A 15,819-nucleotide genomic window follows, 5' to 3' on the forward strand; every position below is an offset into this window, starting at 1 on the left:
TATAGGTTGGACAATGTGAGAGAGTTCTTTTCAAAGTATCTGATCCACGCGTCCCTCTCCTACACACTTTGAGGTGCAAAGCATTTTTATCCTTTTTTATACTAATGTGAATGTTTACTTATATATATATATATATATATATATGTATATATATGTATGTATGTATATACACATACCTCTGTATAGTTAAATAGTATAATATATAGAGTAAAACATGCTCAATACCTGTTAACACAGAGAAACTTCTGCATGGCACAAATGCAAGTGGGGAATATGCATGAGGATAATACAAACAAATACAGAGGAGAGAGAACTATAACCCAGAACATGGTCTTTCCAAACTGGAGAGGGACAAGAAGCTCATAGCTAAGAGGGAATAGTTATACTGCTTAAGAGAATTGCCATGAAGGTAAATCAGGGGACTGATATGTATGGGTGTGTGCAATTGGATAGAGATCCAAATACAAATCTGGATCTAATAATGGTTAGATGGTTAGTTTGTAAGGGGACTGTTGGGCCTGGGTGGAGGAATGAACTCTACTGAGTGTCATAGGTTGAAAGGTTTATGCTGGACTACATTACATTAAGAGGTGTTTCTTATTTTGGCTAGTTCCCATTTCAATCAATCAAATGTATTTAATAGCACGGTATCACAACAAACAGTTGTCTCAGGGTGGTGCACAAAAGGTCCAAGATCTTAAGAAACACAAAATCCAAATTGCTCCACACCGAGTGAGCATGAGCCACAGCGAGGGGAAAAACTCCCAGGTGGAAGAAACCACAGAGCTCGGTGTGGACGGCCTCTGCCAGGACCTGTTGGGGTGAGTGGAGAAAGAACAAATAATATAGGGGAACGCATGGTCTTCCAAGGGTGCGGTGGTCCCCCTGGGCACTCCTCCCTCCCCCATTTGCTGGATTAAGAAACCTTCCAGTACAACACCATCAGGAACTACTTTAATTTGATGTTAAAGCAAAAACACGTCTTTGAGTGTGTTGGTTAAAACTGATCATTATTAACTTTGTAAAAGTAGAATTTATGCATTTGTACCTGGTAATGTGAAACATGGTAATTTTTAGTGCAGGCCACCGCAGAAACATATGTCTTCTGATTTAATGAAAATAAATGCACCATTTGATGAACAATTGAAGTAGATTTATTTCAAAATTATAAACGTGCTCCTTAAGAACTGATGGACTGAGTAACTGCAGCTCCTTTAGAGGAAAACGTTCATATATAGATATAGATGTACAGTATGTGCATATTTACAGTCACATTGAAAAGTCGAAGAAACAAATCAAACCCTTTAGGAGACAAACCATCCTCGAGTCTGTATTAAACATTCATTTTAAACATTTGGGTTATATTGTCCATTCATTTCACTTTAGAGAATCTTCTTCACAAATATGGTGAAGCTACTCTGACAAGTTATTTTTGATGTCTGGATTCACACACAGCGTGATATCACTGGAGTACTTCCTGTCTGGTTCTTCATAGTCATCCTCCTCCTCTGCTCCGTGTTGACTGTGCAGGTCCATCTCACTGTCTGTATGCTTCCACATCTCTGTCTCTATGTCGTCTTTCTGCTGCCCCAGAGACCAAAATGGGTTCCTTTGAGAAAAGAGGAGAGGATAAATAATCATATTAGAAAGATCACATACTGTATGTTGATCACTGAAAGGACATTCGATTCAGTAGAGACATTGACGAGGCTGTAAGATCGTTCTAGTGTCAAAATACCTCCTGTAACATAGTTTGTAATAAAAGCTTGGTTTTACGTGTGCAAAGAAAACAGACCTAATGAGAATTAAAGATAGAAGTGACTCCAAACACTTTCTCTCCAGGTTGGAACCACATTCATTATTCTATATCCCTAATTAATGAAGCCCATTTTCTGTTGCCACATCATTGTTATACATGTTTTAAGGAGAGATGCTTCAGACAGGGATCAGAGTGATGCACGGCATCTGAAAACATGACTCACAGTTTGTAGTACCACATGGCACCTGCTGCTGTCAGAAGGAAGAGAATGACGCCAACTATGATGAGGGCCGGAAGCACAACTGGAAAATACACAGAAATGTATCAATTACTGACTTAAACTCTCATTATTTATTCTCCACAATCTGCTGATTACACGCCACTGTTGCACGCATTTTCATGTGCATTAGCATTATGGTTTTGAGGCTTATACTCTATTTGTTTATATTCAATACAAGGGGTTTCGGTGGAACTTGAATAACCCTTGCTATTCATGTTCCTTGTATATATTCTCTGATAACAGTACCCAGGTTTGTGATTGTCCGCCTGCAGTTGTGTCTCGATTTCTCACCATTTCAGCCTCTTGCACATGTTTCAAAAACCTGGATGAAGTAGCTGAGAATACTCCAGGTGGGATATCCATGTTCCTGAAACTGAGCTGTTTACATGCTCAAAACAAAACCAGAATCCTGATGCTCATGTCAACACGTTCATGAAATAATTCTGTTCCGCTCTGTTCTATTCTGTGATTTCTATGATGTGGGGCATGAGTGGTCGGTTGATGGGCATTATTTAAACAATGGTACAGCAGCACAGCTTGTTACCATAGTACTTTGCAGCTGATCACTGTAGTTCCATTACCTGCCATTACAATCTATATACAAACAAACAAAAGTGTCTAAAACCTTTAACCATTTGTGTTTCTTAACATACCTGTATACAAATCAACTGTTAGTTCATTATATATAATAGAGTTTTAAGGCTTTTTTCTCCCCAGGATCGATTTTAGAATAGAAATATGTAAAATGTTTTTTAAAGTGTTTAGAATGAATCAGTTGCATTTTTATATCAACAAGACACTTGACTCGAACTGATGGGTGAGTATAGGAAGTGCAATATAATTTATAGTTTTTCATCCCGCCCCACTCAACCCCCTGAGCTTCTTTGGCAAGTTAAATCATATTTAGCCCCTTCTTCTAAAACTATTACACAAGAGTCACAGCCACCAAAAGATGAAAATCAAAAGATGAAAGAAGATAAGGCCATACCTCCGAGAGAAGTTTTTGCAGAGTTCTTAGATTGAGGCGCGACGGAGACAGAAGTAGAAAAGGCAACAGTGTGGACTGTTGGTTTTGAGCTGATGAGGTGAGAGAGAGATGTAGGAATATCGGTGGAGAAAGGCTTGAGAGAAGTGTAGGTGGAGGAAATCTTAGTTGAACGTGTTGTCTCGACCAGGAGAGTAGAAGCAGCTGTCTGCTCAGGGGATTTAGTTGTTTCTGGCTTTCTTGAAGACGCAGCCCTGGTTGTTGATATAACCGTAGATGTGGTAGGTGTTGGGGTTTGAGTCAGCAAAGTCAGCATGGTTGGAGTTGTGAAGGTTTGAGGGGCGGCTTTTGATGTACTCTGAGTTTCCTCTGAATCTGCAAGTGGTGGGATAAAAGGTGTAGATGGGAGCTTTCTTCAAAGTTTAATGAATAAATGTATCTTGAATAAAACCTTAGATTGTGTAGGTTCAAATAAACCGTACCTGAGGCATTGAAGCAGAAAACACCAAACATTTTGTCAACACTTGTAGACCACAGCACCAACCCAGTTTTGCCCTTGCCACAGTTCCTGTCAGATATAATCCGTGGGATGGCTGCGATCTGTTCCGCAATCCAGCCAAATCTGTTAAAACATTAAATAAAGGGTGGATGACACCATGAATAGACTTGTAAGGTGACTGACACTAATTTTAAGGTGGGGCTCCAAGTCTGTAGACACGGTCTGAGGGGAGTCGACAACTGTATACGTGAAAAACAAAGATTTTTCTGGCTTCAGGTTAAACTGCGAAATCTGATCAACTGCCTCAGGTGATGTCACATGCAGCTTTGGTTGAGTCTGAAAACTACAAAATGATGATGGAACTGTTGAAAACTGATTGACATGCCAGGGGCTTTCTTGTCAACCACAGCCAAATTGTTGAAACGGTCCCCCAGGTGGCGACAATGCAGAGGACTAAACCACAACAACGTCAACGTATGAATTGAGCAACACTATGACAACAGTAAATATGGAGATTAGAATTGATTCAAATTTAAAATGTGCTGTCGGTTGTGATTATGAATATCTTTTATGATTTAAATGTGTTTTGTTGATTTAGTTTTTGTTGTAGTTAATTTAGCAGGCTAGGCATTGTCTTGGCCCTGAGATACGCTGGAGACCTGTCCAGGGTGTACCCCACCTCTCCCCAATATCAGCGGGCATTGGCTCCAGCCTATGGCTCCAGTTCAACCTCAAAAGTAAGCAGAATTAATAATTGATGGATGGATGGACTGACATTGTTGCTTCAATTCCATAAGGTGTAATGATATCCTGCCACCCTGACTTTTTAGGCTTTTTTGTGAGGTGAGGTCAGATTTGATGTTGGCAGTTCATAAATATTTCTGCTTAAGACATCATCCATCTCCAGAAAAACGTCTTTGCCTCACCTTATAAGATTTCACTGAAAAAAAGGTACAAGCACTAGTGACAAAGCAAATTCAAAACACCCAAGATGCTGGACTTACAGGAAACAGATCTGACCAATTATTGCAGTGACTGATCGGGTAATATAAAAAACTGAAGGACTCAACCAGTTAGGCATCTTCAGCACTACAAAGCAGTGAACAAGCAGGGACCGTTTGGGGGCTAAAGTGGTACAGATGATGGATTGGTGGGTGTTTGTGTTTTTTTCAGCTGGTGTTGTTGACTTATATGACATAATGCACATGGTTCAAAATGGTTTTGAATAATTGAATGATGAAGTGATGGAATATTTTACCACAATAAAAACTTCAACACTGCACATGAGCCAGTCACTTAGCAGGTATTCACAGCTGCATCACTGCAAGCAGTCACCATGTGTTTTCAGCCTACTTGCACAATTCCAGTCCTCGCTGCACCGCTCGCTCCATTTGGTCTTTGGTTGCTATGGTAACGTTCAGTAACATGCAGGCAGCTCTGGCAGATGTGAAGTTCAACGTGTACTTTCCTCCTTCAATGAGCATGAAGACCCCGGCAACCCTGGGACTTTGAGGAGCTGCCGAAATGATGTACAAAGATTCACAAACAAAAAAGCATGCAGCACCATCAACATGTCACATATACTATGTGCTTTACAGTTCTGTTCTGATCCAAAGAACAAACTTAATTCTGGAGTAAATTCTGGAGAATATCACATTATACAAAGTTATTTGATTTCTCTAGTCTTAAAAGTAGTCTACTGTAATTTGTATTATAATTTCATCATACAATTTTGCTCTAAAATCACTATGTACTGTAATATAAATTGTATATGTATGGGTGATACAAAATAAATAGGCACAAATATAAATAAACATGTGCACAGGCTTAATTCCTGGTAAAGTTGAAAAGTGTAAAAAAAAAAGAAATTTGCTGCATTTATCTAATGATAACATGTGATGAATACATTTTTCATGTTTTCCTGATGTTTTTTGATTTGCCTGTGACACAATAGAATTAACCTTTAGATTGATTATCACATGAAAAACAACAAAGAGCACAGAAGTTTAGAGCCACTCTAAAATAAACGTTTAATAAGTGCATGTATTCATTGTGACATGAACATTTTCACACCAGCAATATAAATGAATACAGAAATAAATAAATAGATACACGAGTAAATAAATGTGCAAATGTTTAGTCAAAACCTTCAGCAATAAAAACCCCACTTACCTCTAATTACATTGGATTCAGAGGCAAGAAAAGAGGCTGCAAAACACACAAGTACAAACTGAGTCAAAATCCAAAGTCTTGCCATGTTTTGTATTAAAAAGCAGGTTTATAACTGCAGTGGGCGAAGGTGAAAAACCAAATAATGCAGATGCAGGGAAAAGGCCCCTTAACAAATGTGATGTGGATGAGAAGAGGAAACAGGAAGTGAAGGTCAAATCTGCTTGATGCCCTGTAACGAGATAACACTCACATCCACATCAGAGAGACCTTGACAGTATCTCTCACTGTGTTTGATCCAAACATTGCTGTTTTTATTATCGGACATAAAGTAGGACACTCGTAACTCATTAAATACCAACTGAGTTCAAAATAAAAACAAGGAGGATTTCCAGGAAATATTAAGGGTGGGTGACAGGAACCATTAGTTGTAATAAGTGTGAGCTGATCAGTCATGTGCAGCTGGTTGTTTCTTTATCAAACCGGTGGCTTTTCTCTGTGTTTTTTGTGGTTTTCTGCTTCGCCAGCATTTATCGTGCAGAGAAATGTGACAGTCCTGTCGGAAAGGGGACTTCCTCCACGCTGTTCCTGTGCTTCTGTCTTTTAACGACATTCCCTCTTCTCCTCTACATAATCTTCTAACTCTTCAATTAAGCTGCCTTTATTTAATATATTTTTTTCATATAATGTTTCTACAGCCCCACGTGTGAAAAAAGACAGTTCAGACTTCTTCACTTTGCTTCAAACTGTATCAGAACAGTGTGACACTCATCAAAGAAGCCAACAGAAACAACATGGCGTCAGTGGCGTAGCATCTTTGATCTGTGTTCATGTTCAGCGTTAGTGACACAGTCGGGGACCAGACCTTTGACAGTGTGTGGGGCACATTCACTTCTAATCGTTTGTGTTGACATTGCATCCACTCACTCATTGTTACAGGCCCCACAAAACCCAGTGCTGTATTTGTTAACATGATGATATCGTTTTCCCTGACTGAGCTTTCAGATTCGATAAAGGTGACAAAACACATTAACTGTAAGAATGTGTGTGTGAATGGGTGAACGGAAAACTAAGATGTAAAGCATAAATACAGACCATTTACCATTTCTCCATCACACATCACTCACATACTGCAGGCACAGCCGTCAGGGTCAATCAGGGGTTCCGTATCTTTTCCAAGGAAACTTCGGTGCATGAAATGGGGGAGACGGGGATGGAATCACCAACCTTCCTGCTAGTAGAAGACCCCCTCTACCTCCTGAGCCTCTGTGGCCCCCTACACACCAGGTTTTTGCGATCCGATCACAAGTGGACAGCTCTGAGTGTGTGTGTTCACACATCTGATATATATATATATATATATATATATATATATATATACGATCTGAGTGCGACAAATCAGAATCAGACATGCACTTGAGATTGGATCACAAAAACCACATGTTAATACCAGGTGTATTAATACCTATGTCCTCAGACAGGCCTTCTTCAGCCCCGGCTGTCCCACACTGCGACAGAATTGTTTCGTGAAGTAGTGGGCTTCTTGTCTCTCGAGTTTTCTAGTGGATAAGACCACGACCGCCTGTGCCAGTCGAATGGCTCAGGACCGCTGCGCTCTTCAGACATGGTTGTTTCAGCCACATCTGAAGGGTGGAGGTGTAATCGATAGAAGCGAATGTTTCAGTGATGTGATGCTGGTGCTAGTGTGACATCTAGTGGCAGCAAATAATGTATATATAACCTTTAAACCAAGATAAACAAAACTAGTAGGAAACTGGGACATCAGACAGGCCAGGCGGGCAATGGTCCACTTTAGTATTTGTATTCATTTCTAATTCAGTTAAATAAATGTTAATATGCACTGCTACATTTCAATGTATTGGTCTTAAATATGAACAGAGCTCTGTTTGAAGGGTTTAATATCAGTAGTAGACATAAAAACTAAAGTAACTTCCTTCCTGAAGGTTGGATGAGAAGATTGGTACCACTCTCATATCTGTCAGTTGACGTCACAGCCAGCCATCAATTATTTTAGCTTAGCACAAAAACAGGAACGGGAGGAGCTGCCCCCCCGGAAAGAAAATTAAACTCAGGAAATCAGTAATAAACATCATTTCTCATTTGTTTTATTGATGCAAACATTTCTCAGAGCTTTAATAAAAGGGCTCAATAATGGATTTATTCATGGACTTTTAAGTTTACATTAGATGAAATGAGCAATGTTAACCGCTGCTTGGATGTCCAGACTGGAGCGCACTCCCCTCAGATCAACCCTCAATATTCCTAGCTCACTGAAGTGCTTAACAGTTCACACTGTTTTCATTCCAGGGATTCCAGCCTCTTTTTCACTCAAAAGCCTGCATACCTCTCTAATCTCTGCAACCCAGCATTAGGAAAACCTAAATGTGGAAATGATAGAGGTACGTCGGCATGAGAGCTGCTTTTCCCTGTCAGTCTGAAGTATTTGTGTTCATTTAATCATCACTTTCTGACAGCAAGGATGTTATGATATACAGTGGTGCGGAAGGTGAGGGAGTTCAACATATCCCTCTTTCCTGACTCAGTAAATGTGATGTGAACAATGGGCCTTCCTGCCTGCTTCAGGCTGCAGCATGGATAACTGGAGTCAGGCTGTAAAAAAGAGAGAGAGCGTGGAGGAGAGACTAATTGGTCACAGTTCCGTGGTCAAGAGGAGTGCAAGTCTCATCTCACTCAACATGAGGGAAAAGCATAACTGAGTGATGAAAGTGCAGCGATTTTCTGTCAGACAGCAACATTGCAGAATGTTGCCTTCGGGGACAAAAGGTGATTGTCTGAGGCCTTTCTGTATCCAAATGTACTTAGCTAAGATTGTGGTCATGGTCAAAAGAAATGACGTGATCACTTATTCTCAGTCATGTCTTTTGAAATACATAAATAAAGATATCCTTATCTTTGGCTTCCCACACTTTTCAAATAACAAAGCAATAATAGCAAAGGACTTGTTCCTCACTCATTGCCTGTATCTGGCTTTCAAAGAAGTACGACTGATTGTGCGGTGTGATGTTGCAATACTCTGAAAAATGTGTTCCCGGTTGGGCAGATTCACGTTAACGCCACCTGATGATGGAACGACAATTCAGAGAGTCAGTAAAAATGTTGGTTAATGAGTTGCTGACATCATAATTTATGAAGCAATTAACATTTTTTTCAATCATCTCTTAACAAAAGCTTTTAATGTGAACTTGAATATGTTGCACTCTTGTAACTGTGTATGTCCATCAGTGCCCAAAATGTTTAGCCAATAGAGATACAGGATTTATATTTGTGTGTCACACCTGATCCTTTTCCTATGCTGCTTGTTACAATGCACATGCTCTAAATATAAAACATCTTTTTCACAGCATCCATGTTTTTCCTCATTCTGACTTGAAAGCACATGAACACACCAAAGTTAGAACAACAACCTCCAGAGGATTATGTAAATTCACAGTGACACTGTTGTTGTCTTTGAGGTGCAACAAAAGACATCCTACAGTAGTTTCCTGTCTCAGTGACAGCTGACCTGACCCTGCACCTCTTTGTCTTCACTGCTCTGTCTACCTGAGGAGCCCATCAAATCTTTGTCCCTGCCTCTCAACATACCATTATTGCAGGGTTGAATATTTCACTATTGTTGATCTATTTGAAAATCTCATGTGAAAATCCTCATTAAAAGACAAAAGGAGTCCTCCTACCAAAACACAGAGACTGTTTGCCTCCAACCTACACAGGTTTGTCCTATCACATTACCTAATGAATAATGAATAATGCTCAGTTGGTGACTGGATCCACCCCATGAACTCGACATGAAACTGAGAACTTCATTCAAGGTGTTGTTCTCTCAGCATCATCGCAGTGACGGTGAAGCGCACAACCCTGATCCAGCTTTAAAATGTCGCTCAGAGCCAAATCTCACACGGACCTGCAGACAGCTGGGACATCCTCGCTGGACGGCAGTTTGTATAAGTCCTTCTCCATGAGCAGTAGCAATGTCAATCGAGGCAGTCGTTTCGGGAATGGGGTAACGGAAAAAATCAAGGATCTCCCCAGGCCAACCAGGAGGCCCGTACGGGCGGTCAGGCCCATCAGCGCCATTAACTCCAACGGCTCCTTCCTCCAGATCAACCACCTGCAGGGAGAGCTGGTCAGAAAGAGGAAGGTGAGGGGGGAGAGGGTTGAGTGTGGAGGTGTGTTGGATCAGGGAGATCACGAGAGATTTAGTTTGCTTTAATAAGTGCGTGGAGCACAAATAACTGTTGTAGTCTTATAGTCCATTTTAAACTCTTATCTACAAATCTTAAAATCTATCCATTAAAAGATCCTCAGTAAAGTGTCTGATTTTATGATAGTATTGTGTGCGTGTGTTTGTGTGAGTGTGTGTGCGTGTGTGTTTGGCTAAAAGCTGGAGCTGTCAGTGTGTGTGGTGGGTCTGTGTGATCAGCTTGTTGTTGGTTTTTATTGTGAAACTTGAGATTAAAACATTCTGAAGGATGCCCAACTAAGGGTTAGTTGTACAGCTGGAGAGATAAAATGTGGATTAAAGTAACACTCAAACATATTCTCACAACTAAATCCATCTAGTTTCTATCTTGGGGCTTTCTGCCAAATACATAATCTTCAATTGGAGTATGTTCAAGTGGTGAGGAAGAATGTGGAACTTTCCAGGAAACAGTGCCTGTCTAATTCCTGTCTAATTCCCTTCTCTCTCTAAGCAGTACCCAAGGTCAGGTTATAGATAAAGGACCAACCAACAGTACATTGTAGTGTCTACACTTAGAGACTTTCATATCTAACTCAGATGTCCCAGACAAAGAGACACCAACTTCCACTCTTTTGTGTTTTCCACCAGTGTCCAGACGTGAGGACACAATGTGGTTTAGGAATGCATATTTAGATTGAACTATCTAACAGGATGTGAGCACCTTCATGTAACATAGAGAGTGACAGCAATTCTAGCCATTCATTGATGAGCTGTTAGAATGGGTGACACAAGTAGAGGAAGATATATGGGGATGCTGTGGGAGACATCTTCAGATGCTGGGGCGACAATAGCTCATGTTACTCTGTTAGTGTTTGGATGTTGTTTCACCTTCTGGTCTCCTTGATGCATCAAGTCTACATTCAAATCTTCCACATAAGACATCAGCTGCTGAGTTCTTCTTTCACCAGCTTCAAGAAAACTTCCGTAAAAACTACTAAATAAATCTTGTGGGGAGATTGTTTCTCTCAAACCTACACTACTGAGACATGTTTTTGATGTCTGCAGTGAACTCTGACCTTCAGGATGAAATGTAACCTAAAATGGTCACAGCGATAGCGAGAGCGGATGTTGAGGAGCAACTATTTGCTGTGATAAGTGTGAAGCAAAATGGCCTTGTTGGAATGCGGATTTTCTTGCTGGCGCCAATCAGTTTGCTGCAAGTCTGAACTTTTTGATGTGACAGATCGGTTGTATTTCAAAGCACTGTGCATCCAGAGAAGTTAACCATTCCGTCTGATGAAAGGTAATTGTTAGTCTCTTTTTTCTTTTGGCCTCATTATGTATAATCCATCATTTTAAGAGTCTGTTTTTTTTTTTTTTTTTTTTGTCCACATCACATACCTGCGATAATGTAAACTTTCATCAGGAATGTGAGGATCTGAAGAAAGAAAACAAGTACTTATCAAATGAGATCCACATGGAGCGGATCATGATGCGCACGGAGAATGAGCTGACTATGAGGAATCTCAGGAACCTGAACCAGGAGCTGCAGGCCCAAGTCAAAGAGGTACACCCAAGCACTGGACAGAGTCTTATGCAGCACATCACTCAAGAGATAAGAAAGTAAAGGCCTGCCTCTTCTGAGCACTAATAAAAAGAAAGTATCAAAACCAGCGTACAACTACACCCTCTGTCCTCACATCAGCTGCAATATGATGAACGGTTTACTGTAAGTCATAAATAAATTTTGACAGCCTCAAATAAAAATCTGTTTTCATACATCAAAAACAGATTCACAGTCTCTGAGGTGCCAAGAATTTAATGACATTTTTTCTCCAAAATTTATTCTGAAATGTCAACATCTTCTGAAATTGCGTCACAGGTTAAAAGCTATGTTACACATGCAAACTCAGGGGAATGGCCTTTACTATCATGAACACCTACTAACTCTTGTCCATGTGAGTCAAGCTCCAAACCCACTGAATCCTACATTTCCCATAATGCAACCACTAGTCTAGTTTCCATGCTCAATGAGTCTACACCTGTCTTTTGTAACACAGACTTACGTTATACATTTGTAGCTAAGGCTAGCATAACTCTGCATTTGACATTAAAATAGTTTCTTCTAATCTGATGTGAGGGTGTTCTTCCATGAATGTGAAAAGGAGTTCCATCCAGAAGCATTAACCCATATCCATTCCTGTCATGTAGCTGTGTCTTATTCTTCCGCTGAGTGCTTGGTGTTGTGTTACATCTAGAAACAAATGCCGGCTTCTACTGTTTCCTGACCAAGTCACTACATACAACCACCTCTCTACCTTGCTCTGCCCCCCATCAGCTGAAGCAGAAGCTGTATCAGAATCAGCAGAGGGCGACATTGTGTTCCCGTGCTGCAGATGAGGCCGAGGAGTCCAGGGGGGAGGCAGAGAAGAGCAGGGCCCTGGCAGTGGCCCGGGCCCTCGGGTGTCAGAGGGACAAAGAGGCCGCCGAGGCTGACAGGAGCCGCCTGAGCGATGAGCTGGGGCAGCTAAAAAAAGATGTACGCACACAAACACGACACAGACATCATCACCTGACCTGTGCACTCACCCACCAATGACTTGTTAGCAACAGACCAGAGATAACCAGAGACAGCGGTTGGTGGGATGATACACACTGTGCAACGTCATCCAGAATTTCAGCAGTTAGTGTTTTTAATCAAAAAGGCATGTTGAGTTAAGCACCTGTTACGCAACTGCGAGCAGAGCATATGTGTCTGTGTAAAATAGTACGAGTATATAACTAGATCAGATCTATTTTTCTGTTCTGTAATGAATTAGCTGAATGCAGAGAGCCACAGACAGGGTCAGAAGTCAGACAGTAACACAAGCGTTTTTCAAAGCAAGTTCGAATGTAAAACACAGACAGGGACATAAAGTTTTAATAGTGAAGGACACACTATAATCTAGGGTTCATAGAAAAGGCTTGATCCCTACCATTTTTCATGATAAGGTCTTTTGACTCAACAGGGTAAGGTCAGGAGACCTCAGATCATTTCACTGGCGTGAGATGTTCAAGGACTCAAGGCCACCAGTTGTTATAATAACAAACAGTAACATTTTAATTTAGAACCCAAGATCAGAAAAGTGGTGATGTCTTTGTGGCGCTACTTAGAAACACATGACATTCTCCATCCCCAGGCAAGAGGACAGAATATAAATCATCATCCTCACCACTTATGTGTTGAGGAGCAGTGCAATTTACAGCAAATGGCACATCTTTAACCAGAGGAGAGAGACCCGCTCCTTATTACAGCATTATCCCTGAGGACCAACAAAGGAAATAACATTATCAGTGGACAGAATCTACTGATTCATTTGGCATCTGCTCTTTTTTTGTAGCACACCGATCTACAGCTTTTACTGGCACAAACAGAAAAGAACTGTTTTGAAACCAAGCTGAAGCTGGACCGGGTGTCAGGGGAGAACCAGTCCCTGCTGCAGGAGAACAAGAGCCTGGAGGGGGACAGAGACGACCTCCGACACAAGCTGAGACAGGTCACACAAGAAAATGTCCAGCTTAAAGAGAGGTCAGTGCATTTACAGTGGCATCGGGCAATGAAACCAAAGTGAATTATGGGACACAACAGAAGAGTAGAGAAATCCCCTCCCTTCTGACTGAGATTACTTTACTTCTTTATTTCTCATTTGGAGCCATTCATAACCTGCCTAACAGTCAAAGGGAGTGTGGTCAGATAACAGTGGTATGGAATAATGGTTAACCCACGAGACACTGTAGAGGGGAAGCATGTATGTATATAAAGAAAGGTAAGAAGACCAAGGATAGAGCCCTGGTGTACATCAAATTCCATCAGGGCAGAGTCAGACATGTATATATATATATATATATATATACAGAAATTAAAGGAGTAGTCAGTAATAATAATACAATTAAAATAAAGAAAATAATAAATCTAATATTTGCTGCCCTGCAGCAGCAACATACACTATTCAGCTGTGCTGCTGTGTACTCAACACACAGGTGGGTGAAGATTAGTTTTTATGGTTACATTTGTTGGATCATTTGTTTTTATCCAATCAGCTGCACAGTCCGAACCCTGGCAGTGAGCTACAGGAACAAGTATGTGTTTAAGAGGGGAAGTTGGAACAACAAGAGGCCTGGAGGAAGAATATTGTCAGTGCAAAATGTCTCCCACTTCTGGTCCAAAAATAGGAAGAAGTCAGAATGTCAAACCTGATTGTAGCCATATCAGGAAACAATTTACTCCACCTACAGGACGATATAAATCAACATATAACAGCAAACAACACGTGTGTATATAAAGATGAGAGGATGAGAGACGGCTTTCTGCTAATCTAGTCTTGACAGTTCATCCACAAAACCAGAAGCAGTGGTATCATCTTGGCCTTTGCTCAACAATGATTTTGTCCATCTTCTGACTGAACTTGCTAAACATTCTGTGCTCAAGACGTTTTCTTGTGAATGAATTTGTGTGAAGGAAGCACAAATGAAAATCAGCTGTAACTGAGAAACATTTCTGCTTGAATGATTGAGGTCATCCTTGAGGTCAGTCACTGGGCAATGTCTCAGAACAACTCTTTGAGCATAGTCAGAGCCCAACATGTTGCACAGGAAGAGTTTAAAAAAAAAAGTGGAGATGATGAAAAAGAGAGAGAAGAACTGAAAGTCTGTAGAAACGGGACAAAAAAAGAATTCTTCAAATAGGGGAGAGGTGGGGGTCAATTCCTGAAACCAGATGTGCTCAGTAAGAAATGATTTAAAGTAACACACCACATAAATGTGGCAACGCAGGTAAACCACAGGGTTTAATTACCTGCTTATAATTGTTGTATCTGCATTAAATAAGCACGTTTGTGTTGAAGTTCTTTGCAAACCAGGGAAATTAAGAAGAAGAGCAAACACTCAAATATCTGTATCTAAATATGTCTGATTTTTAATCAAGGTTCCAAAATAACTCAAAGAAAGAAAATGAATATAGTAATAACCCCAAAGGGAACAAATGGAATCTGAAAAATGTCTCTTCTATCTGGTTGCAAATATGGAATATTCTGGGACGTAATTTCAGTGCTCTGTTTACAGTGAGACGATCAGCCGGCGCAGAGTGATTGCCTCTGAGGAGGAGAGCAAAAAGGCCAACCAGGCTCAGCGGGAGGCCGAGGCTGAGAGGCGTCTGGCCGAGAAGGAGAGGCAGGACCGAACGGCCGAGTGCCTCAGCTGGAGGGAGAGGCACCAGGGGTTGGCAGACCGGTTCAGAGCTCAAGAGGACCTAAAGGCTCTGAGGCAGAACAAAGCAGTGAGAAAACATTAGCACATAACAGATGTTGCAACATTCGTCATCCGTTTGCTTTAGTGTTTGTATTGTTTCATTAAAACAAATGCATCAATGCACATTTTTCTTTATTGTAAACTCTCAGCATGTATTTCTGGGATTGTTGTTGAATAGAATTTTTTTCTCCGCAGAGCTTCTTCCTTTGCATGACTGAGAGCAACCAGAGAGTTCGAATCCTCAAGAATCAAGATGGCTCCCCGAAAAATTTCACAGTGAGATGATTGAATTGATGCCAGCAGTGACAAGTGCTGAATCTGACAGTAGCATTGTGAAACCAGTTAGTCTAATAAAACATGTAATATGGTTTCATCCAGGAGGGAGACCCTGTGTACATCTCTACTCCTGAGTCCAGTCCAGAGGAGCCAGAGAGGAGTTTATCCAGGTAAACAAAGGGTCAATGCAGCAGCTGCTGGCAGTCCTGTGCTCCCCACAAACAATGGGTGTAGTAGCTTTGTGCTCATGTGAAACAGAAATGTATTTTTTGTACTACACTAACAAAAAACATTGTATTTTTAATATACTTTATTTTCTCAGAACCATGTTGAGGGTCTCTGC

At 40.8% G+C, this 15,819-nt stretch overlaps 2 protein-coding genes across 2 annotated transcripts; one reads left to right on the top strand and one right to left on the bottom strand.

Annotated features, from left to right (window-relative positions):
• Window positions 1–1,131: 1,131 nt before the first annotated feature.
• lyve1b (lymphatic vessel endothelial hyaluronic receptor 1b) lies at window positions 1,132–5,855 on the bottom strand. Its single transcript, XM_020078823.2, has 6 exons — window positions 5,696–5,855; window positions 4,877–5,039; window positions 3,507–3,646; window positions 3,028–3,399; window positions 1,983–2,061; window positions 1,132–1,609 (listed from the first exon to the last, which is right to left on the bottom strand). The coding sequence occupies exons 1-6, from the start codon at window positions 5,778–5,780 to the stop codon at window positions 1,414–1,416; spliced, it is 1,035 nt and encodes a 344-aa protein (XP_019934382.2). The 5' UTR covers window positions 5,781–5,855; the 3' UTR covers window positions 1,132–1,413.
• A 3,750-nt stretch (window positions 5,856–9,605) lies between these two features.
• LOC138410839 (flagellar attachment zone protein 1-like) lies at window positions 9,606–15,243 on the top strand. Its single transcript, XM_069528553.1, has 5 exons — window positions 9,606–9,872; window positions 11,341–11,481; window positions 12,253–12,453; window positions 13,295–13,482; window positions 15,015–15,243. The coding sequence occupies exons 1-5, from the start codon at window positions 9,606–9,608 to the stop codon at window positions 15,241–15,243; spliced, it is 1,026 nt and encodes a 341-aa protein (XP_069384654.1).
• The last annotated feature ends 576 nt before the right edge of the window (window positions 15,244–15,819 follow it).

The sequence above is a fragment of the Paralichthys olivaceus genome, chromosome 7 (assembly GCF_024713975.1).
Source record: "Paralichthys olivaceus isolate ysfri-2021 chromosome 7, ASM2471397v2, whole genome shotgun sequence".
Taxonomy (NCBI): domain Eukaryota; kingdom Metazoa; phylum Chordata; class Actinopteri; order Pleuronectiformes; family Paralichthyidae; genus Paralichthys; species Paralichthys olivaceus.